At 35.8% G+C, this 23,753-nt stretch overlaps 1 protein-coding gene across 1 annotated transcript in view; it reads right to left on the bottom strand.

Annotated features, from left to right (window-relative positions):
- Positions 1–15,208, bottom strand: part of LOC150109139 (ATP synthase F(0) complex subunit g, mitochondrial-like) — a 39,621-nt gene extending 24,413 nt beyond the window's left edge. The window contains exon 1 of the mRNA XM_090405823.1: positions 15,095–15,208. Coding sequence (XP_090261949.1) covers positions 15,095–15,155 — 61 coding nt within the window. The 5' untranslated portion in view covers positions 15,156–15,208. The remainder of the gene's footprint in view (positions 1–15,094) is intronic.
- Positions 15,209–23,753: the final 8,545 nt, after the last annotated feature.

Genomic DNA, 23,753 nt, shown 5'->3' with positions numbered 1-23,753 from the left:
ATATTCTAATTAGTTTGAAGAGGAAGGCTTTCAATCAGTGTCCTATCTGTAATACATATGGAAGTGAAACCTGGAATTTAACTAAAGATATGGTTCACAACTGAAAGTTATCCAAAGAAGAATGGAAAGGAATATGTACAGGATGTACATATTCCTTTGTAATGTACAGAAAGAGGATATTCTACCATTTAATCAGATCAAGAGCACGTGTAGAGAGGAATTATACATTATGCCTGCAAAATGGAGATGGGCTGGCACATTGCATTATATAATGCAAGATGAACTAAATCGTTAATAGAATGGAGACCTGTGAATGGTAGTAGGCAGAGGAGGAAAATATGACAGGAATGCTAGAATACAATGGATGAGATAAGATGAAAAAATAATGAAATGAACTGGGAGAGACTATCCAGCAATGAAATGATCCAGGTTGGAAAAAAAAAGAATCGCAGTAAGTGAACAATCACGGCAGCAAGGTTTCTTGCAAAAAGACCTGGAGGGGGGTGCAAAGAAAGATACAGATCGAATATATCAGCAAATTAACCAATGACCACTGAGCATGCAATTATTAGCAGGCTAACTATAAGGCAGATTAGAAGGAAGGAACAAAAGTAAGAAGAAACAAGAATATAATTTTTGCAGATATTAGGATAGATGTTACCTAAAACAACTCATGATAGAAGGATCTAGGGTTTGATCCCCTCTATCTTTGCTGGAGCTGATGATAAATCCTCTGATTCATTCCATCATCAGATTCAGTGAGCTCAAGGAAGATAACCAATTCCCCCCCCCCTTCCCCTGAAGAGAGTGATCATGTGTCTTGACTTGAGTTGGTTAAGAATACAGTATTTTCAATAATGAATATTGGCAAGCAAGCAATGAGATTAAATTCAAATAAGCCAACATATGGATAAATAAAACATTTTCTTACTCATCTTCAAGGGACAAGATCAAGTTGTTACAGTATTCATACAAACTTTGGAAAGATTGGAAAACTCATCTGCTGTGATGGCATTTAGTTCTGTCTGTCATTATCAGATTAGCATCTCTTCAGTCTCAATTTCAACTTGGAGAGGAAAATAAACATTGTGAAAAGCAAGGATGGTGGTTAGCTACTTCAACCCACTTGAAAAAGAAAAATCTGTACATCGATTGCTGTGTGAGGATGCACACTGCCATGCAAAAGCTAATAACCAGACTGTACCAAACCCAGTTGTGGATCTTGAATAGCAGAATCCATATGCACGGTCGCTGATTAATTGGTGGGCCTCTTATTATAGCCAACTCCTCTACTACTTAGAGGAGTTGGCTATAATAACTTTCTCCATTAAGATGAAAAGCCAAACGGCTCTTTTTTTTTTTCCTGGCGAAGTTAATTAAATTAAGGGGATAAAAATCCCTTATTATTTTCCAGCCAGTATGCGAAACTCTAAGATCGAAAACTACGATCTAAGAGTTTCATGCCAAAGAACTATCAGCACATCCAAGCATAAGTGACCACTTGGTAGTACATTATGTGTTTTTATATTATGAGAAAATATCAAGGATAGTGAGGGAGCTTGCTCCACCTTTGCTTCGAGTTGCCTTGGTGTTGTACTACCAAGTGGTCACTTACGCTTGGATTCGCCAATAGTTCTTCGGCATGAAACTCTTAGATTGTAGTTTTCGATCTTAAGAGTTTCGCATACTGGCTGGAAAATAATAAGGGATTTTTATCCCCTTAATTTAACTTTCTCCATTATTTTGGAGAGGAGAGAGGTGATGACAATTGGTCAGTAGTTTGATAGCAGACTTCTCTCGCCATTTTTTTTGGAAAAGCATGGATATGAGATTGCTTCCATACATTGCAATAAGTACCAGATATGTATAATAAATTATAGAGATAATGCAGAATGGGTGTTATATCTGGAGCACAATGTTTGATAATTGAAGAAATGTCATCTGGACCAGAAGACTTTTTAGCATTCAAGTTATTTAGCAGTTTTTTTTTTTTTTTTGTATTTTTTAGGATAAACTACAGGAGGCATATGATGCTTGGATTCCAGTATGGTAAGAGGTGATTTCCCTTGGTCATTTACTCAGGAGTTTAAGAAAAAGAGTGATGCCAGGAAGTTTGCTTTATCTTTAGGTGAAGTAGTGCCATCAGGATGAGAAAGATAGAATTGGAAGTGCAAGAAGCAGAAGTTGTGCAGTGTCCTTAGAAAGGGACCAGAAAGCACATCTTCCATTTGGATAGATGCAAGTTTTCTGCTGTTGGTGTTTATGAAATCAGACTTAGATCTGCTGATAAGTGATTTGCATATGTTGCATGCTTTGGTATAGGCAGAGTATGAAGTTGGAGAATGATGTGAGCTGCATGTGGTAAGCTGAATTTTTTTCTTCAACTGCTTTGACACATTTTCAGTTGAACCAGGGCTTGGAAAGTGGATGAGGATTATGGGCTGAATGTGAAATGAAGGCCTTCATACTAGTGAGAATAATTTCTGTGACTCATTCACAGCAGATGTTAGAGTCAGGTAAGTGAAAGCAATAGTCAGAACAAGGAAAAGAGGAGTAGAAATTCCAGAGGTTATCCCACTAGTTCCTTTGTAGTGCCAAAGGATGCAAGGTCAGAAGTGGTTGGAGGAGGAGCATTCTGTAGAACAGAAGATGTGTACAAAATCTCAGTTGGGAAGAGGAGAGGTGATCTCTATGTTGTATACGAAAGGAGAACTGGTCAAAAAGAGATCCAGAGAATTCAGAGAATGAAGAAGGTTATCAGCAATTTGAGTGGGCAAATGTACAATTTCTGTTAGGTCATTATTTATAGAAAAGACATGCTCCTCATCCTGCTTGGTTGGTGATGTTGGAGCAGGAGATCCAGTTGAAATTGTGGAAGATTAGGTCACCCAGGAATTAGTGGCATATTTACATATAGGCCTGGGCCTAGAGCAGCAAATTTTGAGAGGCAGCAGACATTTCCAGGATCTCAGTTTTGTAATTACAGCATGTTCCTTATATGCCGCATCTACTCACAAGTAGAGAAATATTTTTCTTTTCCTCGTAAATTTAGTCTGTGAGCATATTGGCATGTAATCAGATTCTGCATAACTATACAGCCTGAGACATGTGCACAGAAAGCTACTGTATCGTTGTCGGTAACTTGACACAAAGGCAATAGGGTTTGCGGTCTGGAGAGATTGATGCTAATTAATTTTGTGTCAGTATATATAGTCTGCGAGCATATTAGCATGTAATCAGATTCTGCATAACTATACAGACCGAGACATGTGCACAGAAAGCTACTGTACTGTTGTTGGTAACGTGACACAAAGGCAATAGGGATTGCGGTCGGGAGAGATTGATGCTAATTAATTTTGTGTCAGTATTATTCTTACTAACTGTAACAACTTTTCCTTCTTTATTATTTCGAATTCAAATTAAGATTGTTAATTGTTGCCCTTCCTTCAACTCTTTAGTTCAGTATCCTGAAATCTTTGTGGCAGTTCATATCATCATCATCAAGTCTTTCCATGCTACTGGCATATAAGTTTGGACGACCTCTAGAGCGTCTTCCTTCTGGAGCCCAACTCAGTGCTACTTGGGGAATTCTGTTTATCCCCATGCGAAAAACATGTCTGGTCATTTCCATCTTCTTAGGCGAATCTCCTCATCTATTGACTTGGAGAAGGTTTTCTTTAAAAGTTCCTCGTTAGTAATTGTATTTGGCCAGAAGATTTTTAAAATTCTTCTTAAACACTTGTTTTGGAAAATGTTCAATTTATTACTTTGTGCTTTGGTAAGTTTTACAAACTGTAATATTTGATGCTTTCCATAATTTGTTTAGTGACCTGAAACAATTTTGTGCTTTAGCAATTCTTTGTAAAAGTCTTCGTCAGTGCTGCCTTGTTTATTTATTACTGATCCAAGGTATGCAAAAGTATCAACATCTTCAATTGTTTCATTTTTTAACTTAATTTCTTTATTTGATTTTTCATTTATTCGCATGACCTTGGTTTTCTTCTTGTTTATATGTAGACCCACAGTTTCTGCATAGCAAGCAAAGACATCAGTTTTTAGCTGTAAGTCATTTAACTTGGAGGACAGGAGTACTATGTCATCAGCAAAATCAAGGTCTTCCAGAGTGGAGTAAAGTCCCAATGTATTCCTCTCTTCTTATGATTAATTGAGTTTTTCATAATCCAATCAATTAAAATTATAAATAATAGACCAGATAACACACAATCCTGCCTAACTCCAGTTTCAATGATAAAGAAGTCTGTAAGTTTTCCATCTACTTCCATGCAAGACTTGCTGCCATCATACATATTCTTAATAATGTTGATAATTTTATAAGGTATTCCATATTCTTCTAATATTTTCCAAAGTTTCTCTCTATTTACTGAGTCAAATGCTTTACTGAAATCGATGAAGTTTAGGTAAAGTGGGGCTTGAAATTCTATACATTGTTCGATTATATTTCTAAGAGTGAATATTTGTTGCATGGTTCCGCAACCAGTTCGAAAACCTGCCTGTTGTTCTCTTAGTAAATTTTCGATTTCCTTTTTTAATCTATTAATTAAAATTTTGGTAAAAACTTTTGCGGGAATTGACAGCAAACTTATTCCTCTCCAATTTTCACATTTAGTCAATCTCCTTTTTTAGGGATTTTTATAATTACTGCTTCTTTCCATTGTTCAGGAATTTTTTCTGTCTTCCATATTTCATTGTATAATCTTTATAATTTGGCAGTAGTTGTGTTGAGGTCAGCTTTTAACATTTTGGCATTGAGATTATCATTTCCACATGCTTTGTTAGATTTTAGTGCCTTCAGGGCATCTTTGACTTCGCCCAACGAAATCTCTTCTTCGGAAATGTTCAAAGTGGGTGTTACACTAGTTGTAATATTTTGTGCCTGTTGAGATCCTATATCTATCTACCTTTATATTTAAAGTTTCTTCAAAATAGTCTCTCCATCTTGCTTCGATTTTGGAGTCAATCGTCAATAACTTTCCTTGTTTGTCTCTAATGGAGGAAGGGATTGCTTTTTTGTTACTGATTTGTTTTCTAATCTGATAAAGTTGTCTAATTTGTCCATTTTCTGCAGCATGTTGTGCTTCTTTTGCTAATTCATCTATATATTTTCTCTTGTCGGCTCTTGCAGCTCTCTTTATGCTTTTATTTAGTTCATTATAGTGATTGCTATGCACCTTATATAATAGTTCTGAATTTGTATCATTCATTAATGATTTAATCTTGCTTCTCTCTTCAATGATCTTCCAAGTTTCTGCAGTTAACCATTCTTTATTTTTTTTTCTTTGTTTATATCTTCAGAAACTTCATTATATGTATTCCTGAAGTTTTTCCAATATTCTTCTACTGTGTTGTTTTCTACTGTTTCATCTTGATTTTCCTCTATTTCTAATATATTGAATTTGTTCTTTATCTCCAAAGCAAACTTTTCTCTTGTTTCTTTAATTTTTAATTTTTCAATATCAAATGCAGTTCTTGAACTTCTTTTCTTTCTTAATACACTTTGAAGTTTTAATTTTAACTTTGTCACTAATAAGAAGTGGTCAGAACCAACATCTGCACCACGTTTGACTCTCACATCAAACATGGATCTTACGAATTTACTATTGATAGCAACATGATCAATTTGGTTTTTTGTGCTGCCATCAGGTGTGATCCAAGTCAATTTATGTATTTCTTTATGCTTGAATTTACTTCCTCCAATGACAAAGTTGTTCATTTCACAAAAGGATACAAACATCATGCCATTTTCATTGCGGTCTCCACAAGCCTCTAAACCTAAGGATTTTTCTTCTACACATGACCTTTTACCCACTTTTGCATTAAGATCGCCAATGAGTATTATCATATCGTATTTTGGAATAGAATTTATTACTTTTTGGAGTTGTTCATAAAAACATTCTTTTATTTCTTCATCTGCATCAATTAGTAGGTGCGTAAACCTGCACAACAGAAAGTTTGATAAATTTGGAAAAAAACCTGGCTTTTATAATTCTCTCGTTAAGTGGTTCCCATTCCATCAGGCTTTTGGTTACTTTTGGGTTCAATATTAGTGCAACTCCTTTTTCATGCTTCTCCTCTGATCCAGAGTACAATATTGTCTTGTTGTCTTTAGTTGTAAGTCTACCAAAACCAGTCCATCTGAGTTCACTGATGCCTAAAATGTCTAACTTGTAATTGTCCATTTCATTTGTTACCTGTCTAGTTTTTCCTACCTGGTACAGTGTTCTGGCATTCCATGATCCAATCTTTAAATTTAAAATTTTTTGTGGCTTCATAAGTGACTCTTTCAACAACAAGGATTCCAAAAGGCTTCCCCCTTGGTGTGTCATATATACCAGGCTAGACAACAGTCTTCTGGGGGTCTCGCAAGTCATGTCTGTTGCCAGGAGCATTTGTTCATCCAGATTTGCAGTTCCCGAAGGGGACCCAGCTATACCCCCAGGGACTGGATCTCCATTCATCGCCTCTTACGATACGGAGGAGTGCGGTTGGGGGTATTCTACTACCCGCCCCAACAGGGGATAGCTTTGTGGCAGTTAAGACGTGCTAAATCTGAAATTATTTTTAGAGTTTTCAGTGCCCTTGTCATATGTTGTCATCAGAGTGGAGGTAATACTGTTTTATTGTTTTGCTTTTAAAAAGTTATAAATTGTGTAAATCATTCTGATACTTCCAAAACACGAGTGATGGTAGAAAGTGACTTAGTGGTAGTGAATATAAGAAGAGGAGAAAAAAAAAAGGAAGAGAAAATTAACAAAGTAGTATCAAAGACAAGAAAACTGGAGTTTTTTTTTTTTTTGAGTCGGTATCTGCTAATAGTAATTATGATTTGGAAAAAGAACAAGTGGTTGAGGAGACAGAAATTGAATCTGTTTCAAATGACGTGCCTACAACAAACCCCAACAATTTGGCAGCAGCACAGGTGAAGTGAGTAATGACCCAGTTGAGTGAATTCTAAATGACATAACATGCGAGTATATCGCAGTTAACGGGTTTCCACAAAATTTAGACAGTGATCTTTCAAAATCACAAAGAGCTTATCCTGACAAAGTAAGACATGTTTCTAAGAAACTTATTGAGAAGAATCTGATTAATAGCAAAAAAATAATAAGAGATTTTCTTGTTTACACTCCTAGTACCAGAGAGATCTTCTGTGTACCTTGTTGCCTTTTTGGTGGAAGAAGGGGCTGACGATAGTCACTTTGTCAGTGGATTTAATGACTGGAAAAATGCAAAAGCACGAGTGAGTCATCACAAGAAAACAACTAGTCATATGAACTGTCTGATAGCTCTCAAACAAAGAGCAAATCTTGCAGGGAGAATTGACTTACAAATAACTCAGCAACTGGAAGAAGAAAACCAGAAGGCAGTGGTTAAAACGAGTAGTTGCAGTTGTAAAAACATTAGCCAGTAGAGGACTTGCTTTGAGGGGAAAGGATGACATTTTCAGTTTTGTGCATGATGGAAATGTAACGATGTGTCTAGAGTTAATTAGAGAATTTGATCCCTTTCTTGGTGAGCATATCGCCAAAAGGGGGAAAAATGGAAAAGGTTTTGTTTCCTATCTTTCCTTTGCCACGTATGAGGAATTTATTAAAATAATGGGAGAGAAAGTAATCAAATTTATTGTGGAAGAACTTAAAATAGCTAAGTAATATTTCATAAGTGTTGACTCAACACCAGACTTGTCTCATGTTGATCAGCTGTCCTTCATTGTATGATGTGAAAGAACATGGAACTCCTGTGGAGCGTTTCTTGCATTTCAATCCTAACCTAAGTCACAAATCTGAAGAGTTACAAAAGGCGGTTTTGACTTCACTAAATGAACTTGGAATTGATGTAGCAAATTGCAGAGGGCAGGCATATGATAATGCTAGTAACATGTCAGGCAAGTACACAGGACTCCAAGCAAGAATTCTTGAAATAAATTCATTGGCAGAATTTACACCGTGCACTGGACATTCTCTGTCTCTAATTGGTACTTGCACTGCCAAATCTTGTCGGTACTCTTCTGCATTTTTTGATGTCATTCAGAAACTACGTATTTTTCACATCTTCAACACATCGGTGGAGTGTTCTAAGAAAGCACCTGGAAACTTCTGCAGAAGTAATCAAATGTCCTTCACCTACTCATTGGTCAGCTCGTGATGATGCTTGTCGGAGTCTTCGTGAGGGACGGAAGGAAATAATTTCCACTTTGTCTGAAATTGAAAATGACACCACCCAGAAGAAAGTTACGCAATGCGAAGCAAGTGGCATTCTACGGCATCTTCAGTCACTGGATGTTGGGATCATGACCTGCCTATGGAGTGATATTCTCGCAAGAATGAATGCCACAAGCAAGAAATTACAAAGTGTAAGCATTGATATAGGAACTGTGTGTGAACTGTACGGGTCCCTCGAAGAATATTTCAAAGAACTAGAGTTACTCTATGAATGCTATGAAGAACAGGGCAAGAAATTTAGTGGAGTTGACTTGTATGAGAAAGAGAAAAAGAGGAAGAAAGAGCCCACCAGGTTTTTTGATGACAGCACAGATGAAATTAACAAAAATGAAGACGAGTACAATCCATCAGTCAGTTTCAAAACTGATACTTATGATACAATTTTGCAGTCTCTCATTCGGAATGAATCGAAGTGTTGTATGAAAAACCTCTCGAAGGAGTTCCGGTTTCTCACAATAATGCATGTGATATGTGAAAAGGAAGTCATAAAAGGAGCAAAAAACTTCAAGAACACTTTTCGACTGTTACTGAACCTGAATTTTTAAACGAATGTCTGCACTTCAGAGTGCACCTGAAATCAAGTGGCCTAGAAATAAATACATTCCTACAATTTTCACAGAAAATTTGACAGGAAGGCCCTATATATCCCAATCTGGACACTGCTGTTACGATTTTTCTGTGTAAGATGGCAACAAATTGTTCAGCTGAACGATCGTTTTCCACCCTCGAAAGGTTGAAGGACTACCATAGAACAACTATGACTGAAGAAAGGCTCAGCAACTTGGCAGTTCTACAAATTGAGAGCGATATTACAAGGGCACTGGACTACGAGGACATGATAAATACCTTCGTCGAGCGAGCAGCAAGATGTAGAATATTCTAGGACATTTTGGGTGAGTCATAATATATATATATATTTATATTAATAAATTTACAACATAAATAGGTTATGCATGTAAATCAATATGTTCATTAAATATGAGTGGCGGCACTTTTGGGGGGCTTAGGGGCAAGAAACACCTAAATATGTGCCACCACCAGAAATATGACTTCACTATTTGGATAGTTGGACTGCAGATAGTTATGTTTCATGAAAAGGAATGTGAAGAGATCTGAGTGGTTATCAGTGTTTGGAGACTGGTAAATGCAACAAATGAATATTGCTAATCAGGGAAAGGAAACCTTGAGCCAGATAACGTCAAAAGTAGGAGATTCTAAATTAGCCATTCTCTGGCAGGTAATGTCAGATTTCACAAAAGCACAAGTACCCTTGTGGTGAAAAGAATTGTGAAGTGTGTAGTTTGGCCATTGGAAGTTTTTTAAATATATATTTATCTGACACACAAACGCTCCAAGAACCTATAGCACATCACTACTGTATGTAAGGTACAGATAAGGGTTGAGAAAGAAGATACCTATTGAAAAAAAGAAACACATCATGGGGAAGAGTGTTCCAAAGAACAGAGGTAAATGGAATAAATGAGGAAGAGAAGAAGCAGGTTCAATGAGTTTGCAATTGTACTGTCAAGGGATGTTGGACAGTTGTGCTCTTGTTTTAACAGGTCTAACATCAAGTGGAAGAATGATGTTTGCCAATTCACTGAAACAATGACCATGAAAGTACCTGAAGAAGATAGCTGAAACACTGCATCTGTGAGACAGAGGTTGAAGTGAGGCTGAGGGAATTGAAGGAAGCATCATCTATGAGCTGAATTGCAGGAGGATGTAGGTGCACCACCCTCAAATGTGTGAATAGTATTCTATGGGGGAAGACTTGGAATTTGTATAGGGTTAGTAGCTAGGTGGGCATAAAATAGCTCCTTGAACAGAAAAGAATGCATAGATTTTTAAAAGCTGAGGTTCCACTAGATGTTTGATGTCAGCATGAAGATGTAGCTATGGTATGTGAAAGGCAACCTACAGTTCCTAAATGGAGGAGGGACTGTGCTTATATATATATATATATAATTAAATAAATTTAATGACTAGAAGCCAAGAGATACCAAAATAGAAAAAAGTAGTATTCATTATTTGAGTGCACAACTAGTGCTGTCTTCTTACAAAACTTCATCGGGTGCATAACATGAAAAGGGAAATACAAAAATGTACACTACAAGAAAAATGACAGCTATAAATTAATTTGCAAACATATTGCTGACATTTAAAAGTGTTCTGGATACCAAGTGTTCTCCATTTGGCATGATCTCATGAATGCCAAAACTGGATAGCTGAAGAGCGACAATCAGATAGGTTATAACTAAGGTTAGTACAGTATGGCATACACACACACACACACAAAAAAAAAAAAAAAAGTACTGAATAACTTTTGAAGTTCAGCAGTTTTTTTTTTTTTTTTTTTTTGCACCATACTGTATTAAGACGGACGAAGTGCAAAGCCACTAGGTTAGCCTAGTGGCTTTGCACTTCGCAACCATATGCCTGGGGAATTAGTGTCCCAGGTTCAATTCCCGTTGTAGACGTGAGGAATTTGAGGATCTTCCTCAGGCATAGCCAAGTTAGCCGATCTTGGGCACGGTCAGTAGGGTTTTTTCCGCCAGCTTATCTGGCGTTTTTCATCCCGCAAGCAGACAAACCGGCCCCCTGAACATACGCCTCTACAGTCAAAAATATATCCCCACCCCCCAGCGGCAGACCAGGCGACGGGTCGGTTGGGAGTAGTACTAACAAGAAGTCGCATCTAAATAACATGCGGACCCTGCATAGGAAGCGGGAATAACGCGTTGAAGAAGAAGAAGAAGACTGTATTAAGATGGACCAGATTCAGGACAATTTCTGTTGATTCCACAATTCTTCTCTCCAGTTCATCATAGCATCTAAAAATGTTTTCTGGTATCATTTCCTCATTAGGGTGAACAAAATTAAGAACATGGTTAAATAGTGCACTGACTCTAGTTCTGCCATATGCAATGTTTTCACATATTCTTCCATATGCAACTCAAAGGATTTCCCCATCTGACCAAAACAGGGCACAGTGCAGTTACACCAAAGACCAACTCCTGGATACTTGAGGCTGTCAAGCTTCAGTTTAAGTGTACTGCGAAAGGAACAGTTTGGAAAGAAGAGTAAACAAAGTGCAGATTTTAAATTTCTTGAGAATTTTAGCCAACTTTGGTCAAATGAAGTTGATATATGGTAGAGATATAAAGCCTTTTACATCAGTAGTATCTTCAGTATGGTGAGAAGCAGGTGGATTAAAAAGTGGCTTATGAGCAGTCTGTTAAGGACAGCCATTTTACTGAACGGTTGTAAGAAGAAACTGTAGTTCTGTTCTTTGGTGATTTCTTATTCACCGAGGAGGAAATGCGAACATTTACCCAATGTAAAAACGATGCCCTTTTGGGGATAATGATGAGATTGCACATGAAGGTATCTGTTGATATGTAGGTTTTCTATAAGTAAAGATCTTCAGTTTTTCTGCCACACAAGCAAGTTTGACATCCAGGAACAGGAGAGAACCATTACTTTTCAATTCTGAGGTAAACTGTATTCTTGGGTGTTGATTGTTGAGATAGTTTAGGAACTCCTTTAAAGAATCTGGTCCAAGACTCAAAATTAAGAAACACTACGAATATACTTTTTCATAACCTTGGCTTTAATGGGAAGGAATTGATTATTTTTCCCTTAAAGCTTTATAAATATAAATTTGCTACTACAGGAGATAATAGGTGATGCCATAACACATTCAAAGCTACCTGCCTGAATGTGTTATGGCATCATGATCTGGAGCTGTTTTTCATGATTCAGGCTTGGCCCCTTAGTTTCAGTGATGGTGAATCTTGATGCTGTGACCTATGACATCCTAGACTGTGCTTCCAACTTTATGGCAACATTTCAGTGAAGGCCCTTCCTTGTATTAACATGTAAATGTTCCATCCACAAAGCAAGGTCTTTGCATGAATGGTTTGATGAGATAGGTATTGAACTTGATTGACCAGCAAAGAGCCTTGATCTCAACCACAATCAAACAGCTGTTGGATGAATTGGGATGCCAACTGGAAGCTAGGCTGAATTGCCTACCATCAGCGACCGACCGACTTCACTAATGCTCTTCTGGAAGAATATTCACAGCAACATACCAAAATCTAATGGAAAGCCTTACGAGAAGACCAAGGCTGTTATATCAGCAAAGGGTGGACCAACTCCATATTAGTGTCTTTCATATTAGAGCGAGTGGGATGAGCAGGTATCCAGATATTTTTGATCAGTGGTGCAGCTTGTGTCTCAGTGTGTGTATATATATATATATGACTATTCCGGATTATCATCCTGATGTTAATGTTAAAACCCAAATGTTATTTTATCTCAGTTTCAAGTAAAGTAATATAAGTAAGTAACATTTAAGTAAAATAATCATGGAGACAATGAATACATTATTACCAATACCATGCTAAGGATTTTTTTATCATTTTTTCATTTGTGGTTATATTTCACATAATCCAATAATCTTGCTCTAGAAAACAGGAAACTTTTTCAAGTCACTTCAGGCCTTCAGTAAGCAGGGCAGTGGTCTTACACTGGGTAATTAAAATTCCTCTCCTATCTAAAGACAATTACAACCACTAATGTCCATGGAGGGAATTCGACCTAGTAATCAGTTGGTCAGATACCTTAACTACTCAGCAAACCAGGCTGGCAAATGATTTATTAAGTTGTCAATATTTTGCTGGATTTCAAACCAGCAACAGAAAATCATACTTATTAAACACAGAGCACTTAATCAGAGAAACAATGCAAATTGCAAATGGAAAAAAGGAACTCGCATCCTATTGTAGTGCCCTCTAAGAATAGATAAAATGAAATTATTCAAGGATGTTAGGTTTGAGGTTGTTTTAAAATATTTCACAAATCTTTGATAATTTAATGCACTCATACTTACTGAGGTTTGGAGTGTTTCATGGATATTGATTCCAAATCAGAGTTGTAGCAACTTTTATGCAACACAGACCATGCTTTGGATATCCTCCAGTCTGTACATAGGCTAAGTTGCAGACACAATGAAAAATTATATGCTCCAGAATGTTACGGATTATAAAATGGATAAAGGTTTCTAGTTTGATGTGTGGTTTGGGATCCTGTTGTCAGATGGGAGAAGAATGGATGGACTACTTAGTATATATCTGAATATTTTAAAGGCGTTGTACTAACTGGCTTAAAATAAAGGGGGGGAGAGGGGGGGTATGATTAAGATAATAAAGTTTCCAGCATAAGTTATATCATTAAAACAGATAACCATAGCCCTATGTGTATTTGGAGGATGCTACAAGGCAGAGATGTGGGATATGGGATTAACTTGTAGTCACAGGGTGAGATGCTGTTATTATTTTAAAAATTTTGAGTTTTTTTTTTTTTTTTTAACCAATCTGATGGTTTAGCCTGAATGAAATTACTGCTAAAGCAGTTAAGGTTATAATATGATACATTAAGTCTGCTTATTGCGAAGATTTTCGGGCTGTTTTCTCAATTTTTTTTGAGGTAATAACCCCTGCCACCTCCTATGAGAGTGACTAACTCGCATTGAATTGAAAAGTCTCCTCTTAAAATTTCATATCCTAGATGGGTTTGAGTCCTGATATTTTTCAGAAAATCAAATTGTTCTATTGTCCTTACTACTTAGATGCTATTTTTATAACCAATGTTATTATAATTATTTCTTATTTCATTATATGGATAACATTGACAAGGATTTAATCATAAAGAAGGGGTACCTCCATATAATACCACTCGCACTCCCTCCATGCACAGTTTTAGCAGATGATTACCTAACAAGTCTCTTCATGCATACTGCAATTGATGACTACCGAATTCAGTTCTATTTAGTGCTGCTCAGTGAAACTGTATTACTCTAATGCTAAATCCCAGGATGTTTTGTGCTTCTTCAGCCTCCAATAAGTGGCAATGTTCTTAGCGGCTTATGATGAAGAGAGTCAACTACTATTATTATTATATAACATCTCCAGGGTGTCCAAAGACTCATCGAGGGAGGGTACCTACTCTACAACCCTCCATCTCCACCAACCGCAACTACCTTCATCACCCCTCCAATGTCATCTACTGCCGACCACCACCGCTAGTATTTTCACAGGCAAACATCCATGCCCACGCAGGATTCGAACCTACAGCCTTTTGGCTGGAAAGCAGATATGCTAACCACTCGGTCAACCAGGAAGGCTAACTACTAGCCAGTAGATTGCTGTATCAGCTAGTGAAAAATTATCTAAAAAAAGGGTATCCTTTTGCGGCAGGAATGCCATCTGTTTTCACTTTTCATGGAATGCAGCATAACAACTGACAAAGAAAAAGAGAGAAACATACTGCACTTCAGCTGCCTGTTAGTGGTCCACTAACTGTTTATAATAATAAAATCTTAGTTATTTCTTTCATTCAGAGATCATTATTATTAAAGTTCGCTATTGCATGCAATTAAAAATATACATGCAGAATTTAATTCTCAGTGCTTAATACATTAGTTTTTTTTTTAAAGAATTCTGCATTAATACCTGCAATTTTGGCTCTAAATATTCCAGGTATTTTTATTTTGTTTTCGTAACTTCGGCGACTTTATATTCTAACGATCTCAATTTGAAATTTTACTGTATTAAGCATGGACAATTTGATCGCTTACTGAAAATTGTTCAAGTCGGTGGAGCTTTTTAGTTTTTCATTAATATGCAGCATAGCAAATTATATTATAATATACTGCACAGTACGGTACATTGAAAAGCCAAAGGTTCATGACGACACTTTTTGTATCACCAGTCATTGCATAAATAAAATAATATTGCAATGAATTCCGATAACATATCAATTATCTGCTTATTATTATTATAAATTACCTTTCGCAAAGGTAGGTGTTTTCCCAACCAAAGAAGTTAATTTTACCGCAACTTTACTCATTACTAACAATCTTAATCCTGACCTTCTGAATAACTCGATAATTGCTACGAAGAGCCATCTACTGGGAGAAAATAATTCAACAAAGTTGTAAAGCAATTTTATTTAATAAAAGGATAATAAATATATTATTATTATTATTATTATTATTATTATTATTATTATTATTATTATTATTATTATTATTATTATTATATTCAGTTAATAGAGTTCTCAATCTAAGAATAGCAAAAAAAAACATGAAACTGAATAATAATAATAATAATAATAATAATAAAATCAGCTAATGCCTTTTATTCTCGTATAGGTAGCATGTGAGACCGTAGAGACCCTATCTAACTTTTGGAGACTAAGGGGAGGTTCAATCTCCATCGGTTGCCATTCAGAGATAGCTGGCCCAAGATGATCTCTAAGTGAACATGTCCTCCGGTGAAGAGAGTTGGCTGAGAAGTGCACAAATATTTGGAAGTAGCAAAAACATGCGTTCGTTTCTGATTGCTCCTATGAAATCATGAAAAAACAACATTAATAGTAAATAATGAGCGATTCTCAGATATTAGTATTAAACGTGAAATTTTCCAAGGTGATTTCTCTTCAGCATTTTCTTGATCCCATTGTCTATTATTTTGAAGAAAACAAAATATGGATATGAAATTCCTAAATATAATATTAAAATTTCCCATCTATTGTATATGGATGATTTAAAATTATATGGAAAATTGGCACAGCAAATAGACTCTTTACTTAACGTTACATAGGATAAACGGCCCTGCATACTCGCTATACGGGAACAACATAGGCGTTAGCTGATTTTTTTAAAAAAACAAAATGCGCTTCCCTTTCTCTACTCAGGATTTAAATGGATAGAAACATTTTGACCAGATTCTAATATTTCCTTTCTGGTCACATTACACTAGGGAATTTCATAGCTCAAGTACCAGAAGACGAACTATTCGATAATGACTTACAGTTCTTCAAGCATAACTTAAAGAATAAAGAACCTCATCATGAATAAATATATGAAGGAAAGAGAAATACAATGTATTGTGACACTTTATAGAATAACGCTGAAATAAATGTTGCCTGCCCGTAACTCCGAGCCATGGAACATGATGAAACAGATACAATTTATTCAAAGATAAGTTGATAAATCTTCTCGCTACCTTTTTATAGGAAATATATGACCAATGCATTTATTCAACCTTGGTATTCGTTCTGGATCTGGCTCTCACTGGTGAGACCTCAACAGAGATCGAAACCTGTCTGGACATTGATGCTTCCCATAATGCATAGCGTTATACACTGTGAAATGGGATATACTTCACATAATGGAATACTAAGCCAATTTATGTGAACTCGTTATCCCTTAATATACAATTGGCTCGGCCATGACGATACTTCACATGCAAACATCGTTTGCTCACAGTTAAATAAAGGATTAAACAAGAATAAAATTTCCTGGCATGTTTAACTTTTCAGTGATGACATGCAGTAGTACAAGTATTACAAATATTGTGTCATATCTGTAATAAAGCAAAGAAAGAAACTCGTAAGCAAAAATAATGGGAAATATATATCGCAAATTAATTTATTTCATGGAATATTGCTTGCGAACCTTTTCTAAGCCTTTCTTCGATGGGTTCCCTATTTGGTCAGTCTATGGCAAAACCAGATGTTCTTTTCCTGGAATTCCGGTTTTACATCCCGTAATTTCAAGAAAATCGATAGTGGAACCTATACTGTTTCATACAATAACATATTTTTGTAGAGTTTAGTACCACGAGATATCGAAACTTGTCAGTCATCTCTTCATTGTGCAATATATTTTGTTTTGTTCATTATATAGTTTATTCGATGTTCTTTACCCTGTCTCTTTCGCTCTCGTAATCTCATGATTTTGTTATCCGTGACTATTTGATTTTATTCTTTTTTTTTCTGAATATCTGTTAGCTGGGATGGTTATAATAGTTATTTACAAAGTGCCATTCATTTTTTCAACATTAATTTCTTCCTTGTTTTGCCTTTCCTTTATACATCACTGATTTCATATTTATGTGCTTTTAACAACATATAATTGGAATTTAATTCAGATATGGTTTGAAGTATTTTACTTTTTTTTTTTTTTTGTAAACAGCGTTTAATCAAATCTGGCAGATAAAAGTTCATGTTCCGTATCCAATTCAGTACTGCGAACAGTTTGACATTCCAACAAAAGATTTCGCAGTCCTGAGAATTAGGAAATAATTTACGCTGTGTTTAATATGAGTCTGGGGAAGTCTGGGTGTATTTCTGTGCAGGTCTATGGTAAAACATGGAGTTGCATCTTTGAGAATGAGATTATACTCTCTACTGAAATCATCCAAATATTCACCTGTCTCTTTCTTGTGTCTATTCCAAATTTACCATAACCAAATGTTGTCTTCCCAGGAGTAATCCAGGATATTTCTTAGACAAGTAGTTCCAAAGCTATTTATAATATTGGTTGCTGCTTTTGTTGAGATGTTCCAGGTCTGGAAGCCTTACAGAAATATAAACTGGCTAGTGTACTTGTAAAGACAAATCTTCGTCTCCTTTGAGATGAGGCTCGACTTTCATACCTTATTAAGACTTCTGTGGAACTATAGTGCTTTCTGTTTTCTTGTTTCAATATCTGTTAAGGAATCTGAGATGTTTGATCCAAGGTATACAAAATCCTCTACTTCTTCAAGGTGATCATTTTTATTTATGTAGATGTGCCCATCTGTCTGATGTTTTAATATCTTTGTTTTTTGGGAGTTTATTTCTGTCGAAATATTTCTGCGGTTCTCCTAAGACTGTTGAAGTGGTTTGGGGCATCTTTAATGATGGAATTGATGAGGACTATATCATCTGGTAAGCTTGGGTCTTCAAGGTGAAGGAAACCAGATTTAACTTGCATTAATTTAAAAATATAGTCAATCACTATAATAAAGAGATATGGGGCCAAACTATCTCCCTGTATGACTCCTGTGGGGATGGGAAAACCTGTCTGTTTTGTCTCTGTTAACTGGTACTGTGACTTGATATTCCCGGTAGGGTGCCTTGATTGCCCTGATAAGTTTAGGTGGAATGCCATAAAGTTTGAGCGTTTTCCATAGTCGATCCCAGTCAACAGAATCAAATGCTTTACTAAAACAATAAACTTCAAAAGCAATGGTAGGTTTTTGTCCTTTAAACCTTTTATTAGTCTCCTGATGCAGTGATTGTGTTTTAGAGTACCATATTTTTTGAGAAATCCAGCCTGGTTTGTACGAATTAATGGAGTTATATGTGGTTCAATTCTATTTAATATCATTATACTGTAAATTTTTAGTGGAAATAACATTAAAGAAGATTATATGAAGAAAGGTCTGATATAGCATCAAAAAATTCGGGATCACTACTCCCCTGCTCACTAGAAATGGACCCTTGAGGACCTATAACCGTTAAGTATAAAAAAATTCAATAAGGCTGAGTTCCATCTTTAGTTTAAATCTTTTCGCAAAATTGAAAATGATCGATTCTTGATAGTCCAGATGATGCATAGATTTCGGGAAGGGAAAAAGCATGAAGATATAACGTACCATTCGAGTAGGCTTTCGAAACATATTTAATTGTACAGATGCGCTCATCAAAAGAAACTTAACAATAGTGTCACCCTGGCGGAGTGTCGAAATTCGGCTCAGACGGTATTTGTGAGTAGACCTTCAATGATACTTAAAAAAATGAAGAAATAGTTGTGGACTTTCTAGGTCTAGGTCGGAAATAAAAAAAAAACTATATTATCGATGTAACTTCATTATCCAGGTGTTTCACAGAGAAATTCCGTTTTTACTCCATGGACTTGAAGAGAAAAAGAAGAAAACATATGGATGATGTAAATAAAAGAAAATGAACACTGCACTGGCCAAACGTACATCATCCACTGACCATGCAGTAATTTGGGATATTATCAACATACCGTTTACGGAAAAAAACAGTTCAAACGAATCTTTGGACAGGAACAAGGTCTTGTATTAAATGACATCAGGAAATTTCTCACGAAATCACTAACGTCTCGGATTTCAATTTTGATAAAACAATCATCTCCAGTTTTGCGGATAACCACCAACACTTGGCACCGACTTAAAACTTCTGCTTCAGGGTGTATCAATTTACATTTTTCTGTAACGATTTTTTATTTGTTGTTTTCTTTTTATACATTTTTGTGCTTTATTTAATCCTGGATGAAGCCATCAATTTTACTGTTAGCGTTTATTTATCTAAATAAACGACTAATATAGTGTAGGAAATATTTTCTTTTAATGTTCGATGTAATAGTGTTCTATTTTGCTCTGATATTACTAAATAGTTGAGTAGTGCCTATCAGTGTGATTTTAATCAGTCTTTGTGCTAATTCCTGATATTTCAAAAAAACTGTTAGAATTTATGGCCACTAGATTCTTCTTCTTCTTCTGCAGCTTGTTCCGCTTAAGGGTCACTGTTTTTAGTGAGTCTCCTCCACATCCTCCTGTCTTGGGCTGTAACTACATCCAAGTTCTTCATCCTCAAGTCCTCCTCCACCAGCTCCCCTCTATCACTTGCTTGACCACTTTCGCTTCTTCCTCCCCTTGCACATCCATCTGCACGATCTTTCTTCCCACATACTCGTCCTCTCTCCTCATCACATGACCATCTCAATCTTGCCTTTTGTATCTTCGCACCTAAATTCGTAATTTTCATCGTCCTCCTTACATAGTCATTTTGCACACAATCATTCCTGATTACACCACATATCCACCTAACCATTCTTATCTCCGCTACCTACATCTTGCCGATGTTATTTTCCTCAGGGCCAAATTTTCCATAGTATACGCCATAGCTGGTCTCACTACTTTTAGAATAATCGACACACTCTTATCGCATAGCACTCCAGCCATCTCTCTCCAGTTACTCCATTCGGCTTGTATCCTACATCCCACTTCTTTCTCAACCTCTACATCCTCTTTCAGTCTTGAACCTAAGTATCTAAAGAGAAAAAATATAATATAATATAAAATAATATAATATAAGAAAAAATAATAATATAAATAACATACGTTATTATTATTATTATTATTATTATTATTATTATTATTATTATTATTATTATTATTATTATTATTATTATTATTATTATTATTATTAAGAGATATCTCCAGATGTAAGAGAATCATCGAGGGAGGCCACATAATTCAAGTACCAGCTATCATAACCTATTCTTAAATTCATTCACTCTGCTTGCACACACAACATCCAATGGTTATCCATTCCAATCGCATACCACTCTATGAGAAAAAATCTAGATCTCACCCCCTTCTTGGCGGCATTCATTCTTATCTGTCAAGGACTTCCTCCAGTTGTCTTCCCACCCTCCAAAAAATGAGAAATTCCGACAACTGAAATCCTGTATGACCTTTTCAGGAGTTAGAAAGTCTCAATCATATCACCCCCTCTTTCTCCTGTTTGCTACTGTCTGCAGTCTAGAAATTCTTAATCTGTCTTCATCTCAGTATTCCACAATCCTGATATCATTTTTAGCATTCTACTTTGTATTCTCTCTCTCTCTCTCTCTCTCTCTCTCTCTCTCCCCTCCACCGTATCGAAATCACAATAGAACCAAAGAGTCTAGACAAGAGCAAGCACAACAGTCCACATTAGGTTTATCATCGCATTGTAAAAAGGCAAAATTATCTACTTTTCTTTACATGTCAAAGTTCATTTCATCATAGCAATTATCTTTTGAGTTGTATTTGCAATCTTTGCCAAATGGCCACTAAACTTCACCTTCCTATCTACTTTCACTCCAAGATCTATAGCCTGGTTTCTTTCTTCTAGGATAATCTCACCAAAGTAATGCGACATTGAATATCTAATCATGCAGCAGGGCATGAATTTGCATTCTCTGACATTGAACTAATATCCATTTACCCATGCCCAATATTGCAGCCTATTCAAATCATTCTACAAACATTGCACATCAACAACATTCCTGGTGGCCTTCATCAGCAAATAGTTGTATGTCGCCTATCAAATTCTTCCCAATGTTTTTAATGTAGAGATTGAATAACAATGTACCAATGACTGATCTGTTTTTTTAAGTGGTATATTTCACTTATACTCCCCCCCACCATATACCACGCTTTGATTGCTCTCAGTGAGCCGTCCTTTTATGCAGATAAATATATTATAATCCAGACCCATATTCTCTAATTTATGCATCAGTTTTCCATGATGTATGTACTCTGCCAAAAGCTTTAGCAAAATCCAAAACTATCATGGTATATCCATTCCAATTGTGGAAGGAATGCACACGGCATTCCTTCCACATCATCCTTTTTTCAATCTCTTGCCTGATAAGATTATTTGACTCCTACCCTGTGTATTCGTCGAACTCTCGGGTAACATTCTGATATTGCATCGCTTAAGTATTTTTTTAAATCAATCCCATACACTGTCTGTATTCTTCCCATCTAACAACCGATACCATTGCGCTGAACTTAGTATACTCCTCGGCTCGTCATTAATTCCTGCTTTGTAGTTTAGATATTTTTAATTTAAGTGAAAAGATATTTAATTTAAGTGAAAAGATATTTTAATTTAATTTAAGTGAAAAGATATTTTTAATTTAAGTAAAATAGCTATAGATTATAGAATGATAATATCAGCAGGGAAATCAAAAACTATGGCATGTAACCTTTTCTGAATAGAACATTCATAAATTCAGCCACTTCCCAAAGTTGTACCGCATGATCACTGTCACCAATCGGAGGAAGAATAGTTATGTCTTAAACTGAAACACCCTCTGACACTGTAACCAAATCTTACACTCTTTGACCTGGAGTTCATTTTGTCATATGCTGCTTGATGAATTTGCCTTGCGACAGCTCAATAAATTTAGTTTCATTCTTCTCGTGTGATTTACTGCTATCCAATCAGTATTTGCATAATTAAAATCCCCGATTGTGAATACTCCAAATGCATCCCCATTATTGATATATTTCTTTATCATTACCAACGGACCCACTAGATGTGTAACAACACCCCACTATTTATTTGATCGTCTTAGACTCTACCTCACACCAGATGGCTTCAAACTCACTGCAACATGAAAGATTATTACTTATATTACAATCATAGGTCTCAACACTAACTGGCTTCAATTAATCCAATATCATTAGTATCATTCTAATGATCATGATCATCATCGCGCTTTTCAAGGATTCTGTAAACCCTAGAGTAGCCCTTCCGGTTTCAGAAGTCATAGTTGAATCTGTTTAGAGGATGTGCTGATTTTCCTTTTCCTAATGGTCTGTAATTTAAAACTTGTTTCGATAATCTTTCTGTTTTCATTCTTTCAACCTGTTCCATCAGTTTAATGTTTATATTGTTTTTATTTTTTTCTATCACTGATTGCTAATTTAATTCTTTCATAATTTCTTTATTTCTTTTGTGATCGAACAGAGTACTTTGTAGTTTTCCTCATAAACTTCATTTCAGCTGTTAGTAATCTTTGTTTGTCTTTTTGTTTTATTGTCCAGATTTCTCTTCCATACAATAAGACTAGTAGGGCTAATGTATTGTATACTTTTAGTCTAGTCTAATTTTTTTTGAAGTAGGTTTGGTTTAAATATAGAGTTAATTACATCTGTTGTTTTTAAATATTTCGCAATTTTCAGGTTTAGATCTTTTTCATTTTCATATGTAATCATACCTCCAAGGTAGGTTAAATAAATTCACCTCTTCTCAAATATTGTTATCTATACTATTTTAGTTCTTATTGAATCTTGTCCTTTATAGGCCATAGTTTTTGATTTCCCTGCTGATATTATCATTCTATAATCTATAGCTATTTCACTTAAATTAAAAATATCTTTCTGTAATTTATCTTCATAATTTGTGATTGTTATTTGATCATCAGCAAAAAGGAGAGTGTTTAAGTTCATAGTAGGAGAAAGTTTAATACCGTGATGTAAATTTTTAATCCATTTTATTATTATATTCCTTAAATAAATATTAAAAAGAGTTGCTTAGAGGACATCCCTGTCGGACTCCTTGGTTTATCTCACTCGGATATGATAGTTCATAATTTAATCTTATTTGATTATTTTCATATAGCACCCATGCTCATATTAGTAATGATAATCGCTAATGACATCGCCCTTTTCCCCTATTCTGTGTATCCTTCCTAAATATACTGTACTCTTTACACTCGATACCAGTTATTATATCTGCTTCTGATAGCGAGGTCTCACTAATGCTGGCAATCTGAGGTCCCAACATGTTGACCAAGTAACTTTCTCTACCCCCCCCCCCCTTTGTTTCTGTTACGCCTAGCATTCATGTACGAAAATGCCGCTGCCCGTGCCAGAGAGAGAGAGATCGACTAACTCGGAAACCGGTCTCAAAAAAGGCTTAGAAAATGTTCCTCTAGTCGGCGACTAGATTAGGACCCAAGTCTTCCATCGTACGATCAACCGCCGTGGAGTGCAAACGACACTTCCAGTGAGCTACATAGTCTATTTAAAAACGAACATAACGATGTTATATAAGTTTTTGAATTGAACTATCCAACCCTTTTTACCT

Source organism: Typopeltis vanoorti, chromosome 2 (genome assembly GCF_054136105.1).
Source record: "Typopeltis vanoorti isolate ZY-2024b chromosome 2, IOZ_Tvanoo_1.0, whole genome shotgun sequence".
In the NCBI taxonomy this organism is placed as follows: domain Eukaryota; kingdom Metazoa; phylum Arthropoda; class Arachnida; order Uropygi; family Thelyphonidae; genus Typopeltis; species Typopeltis vanoorti.
Note: the sequence above shows the minus strand (reverse complement) of the source record. Positions and strands in the feature narration are given on the sequence as shown.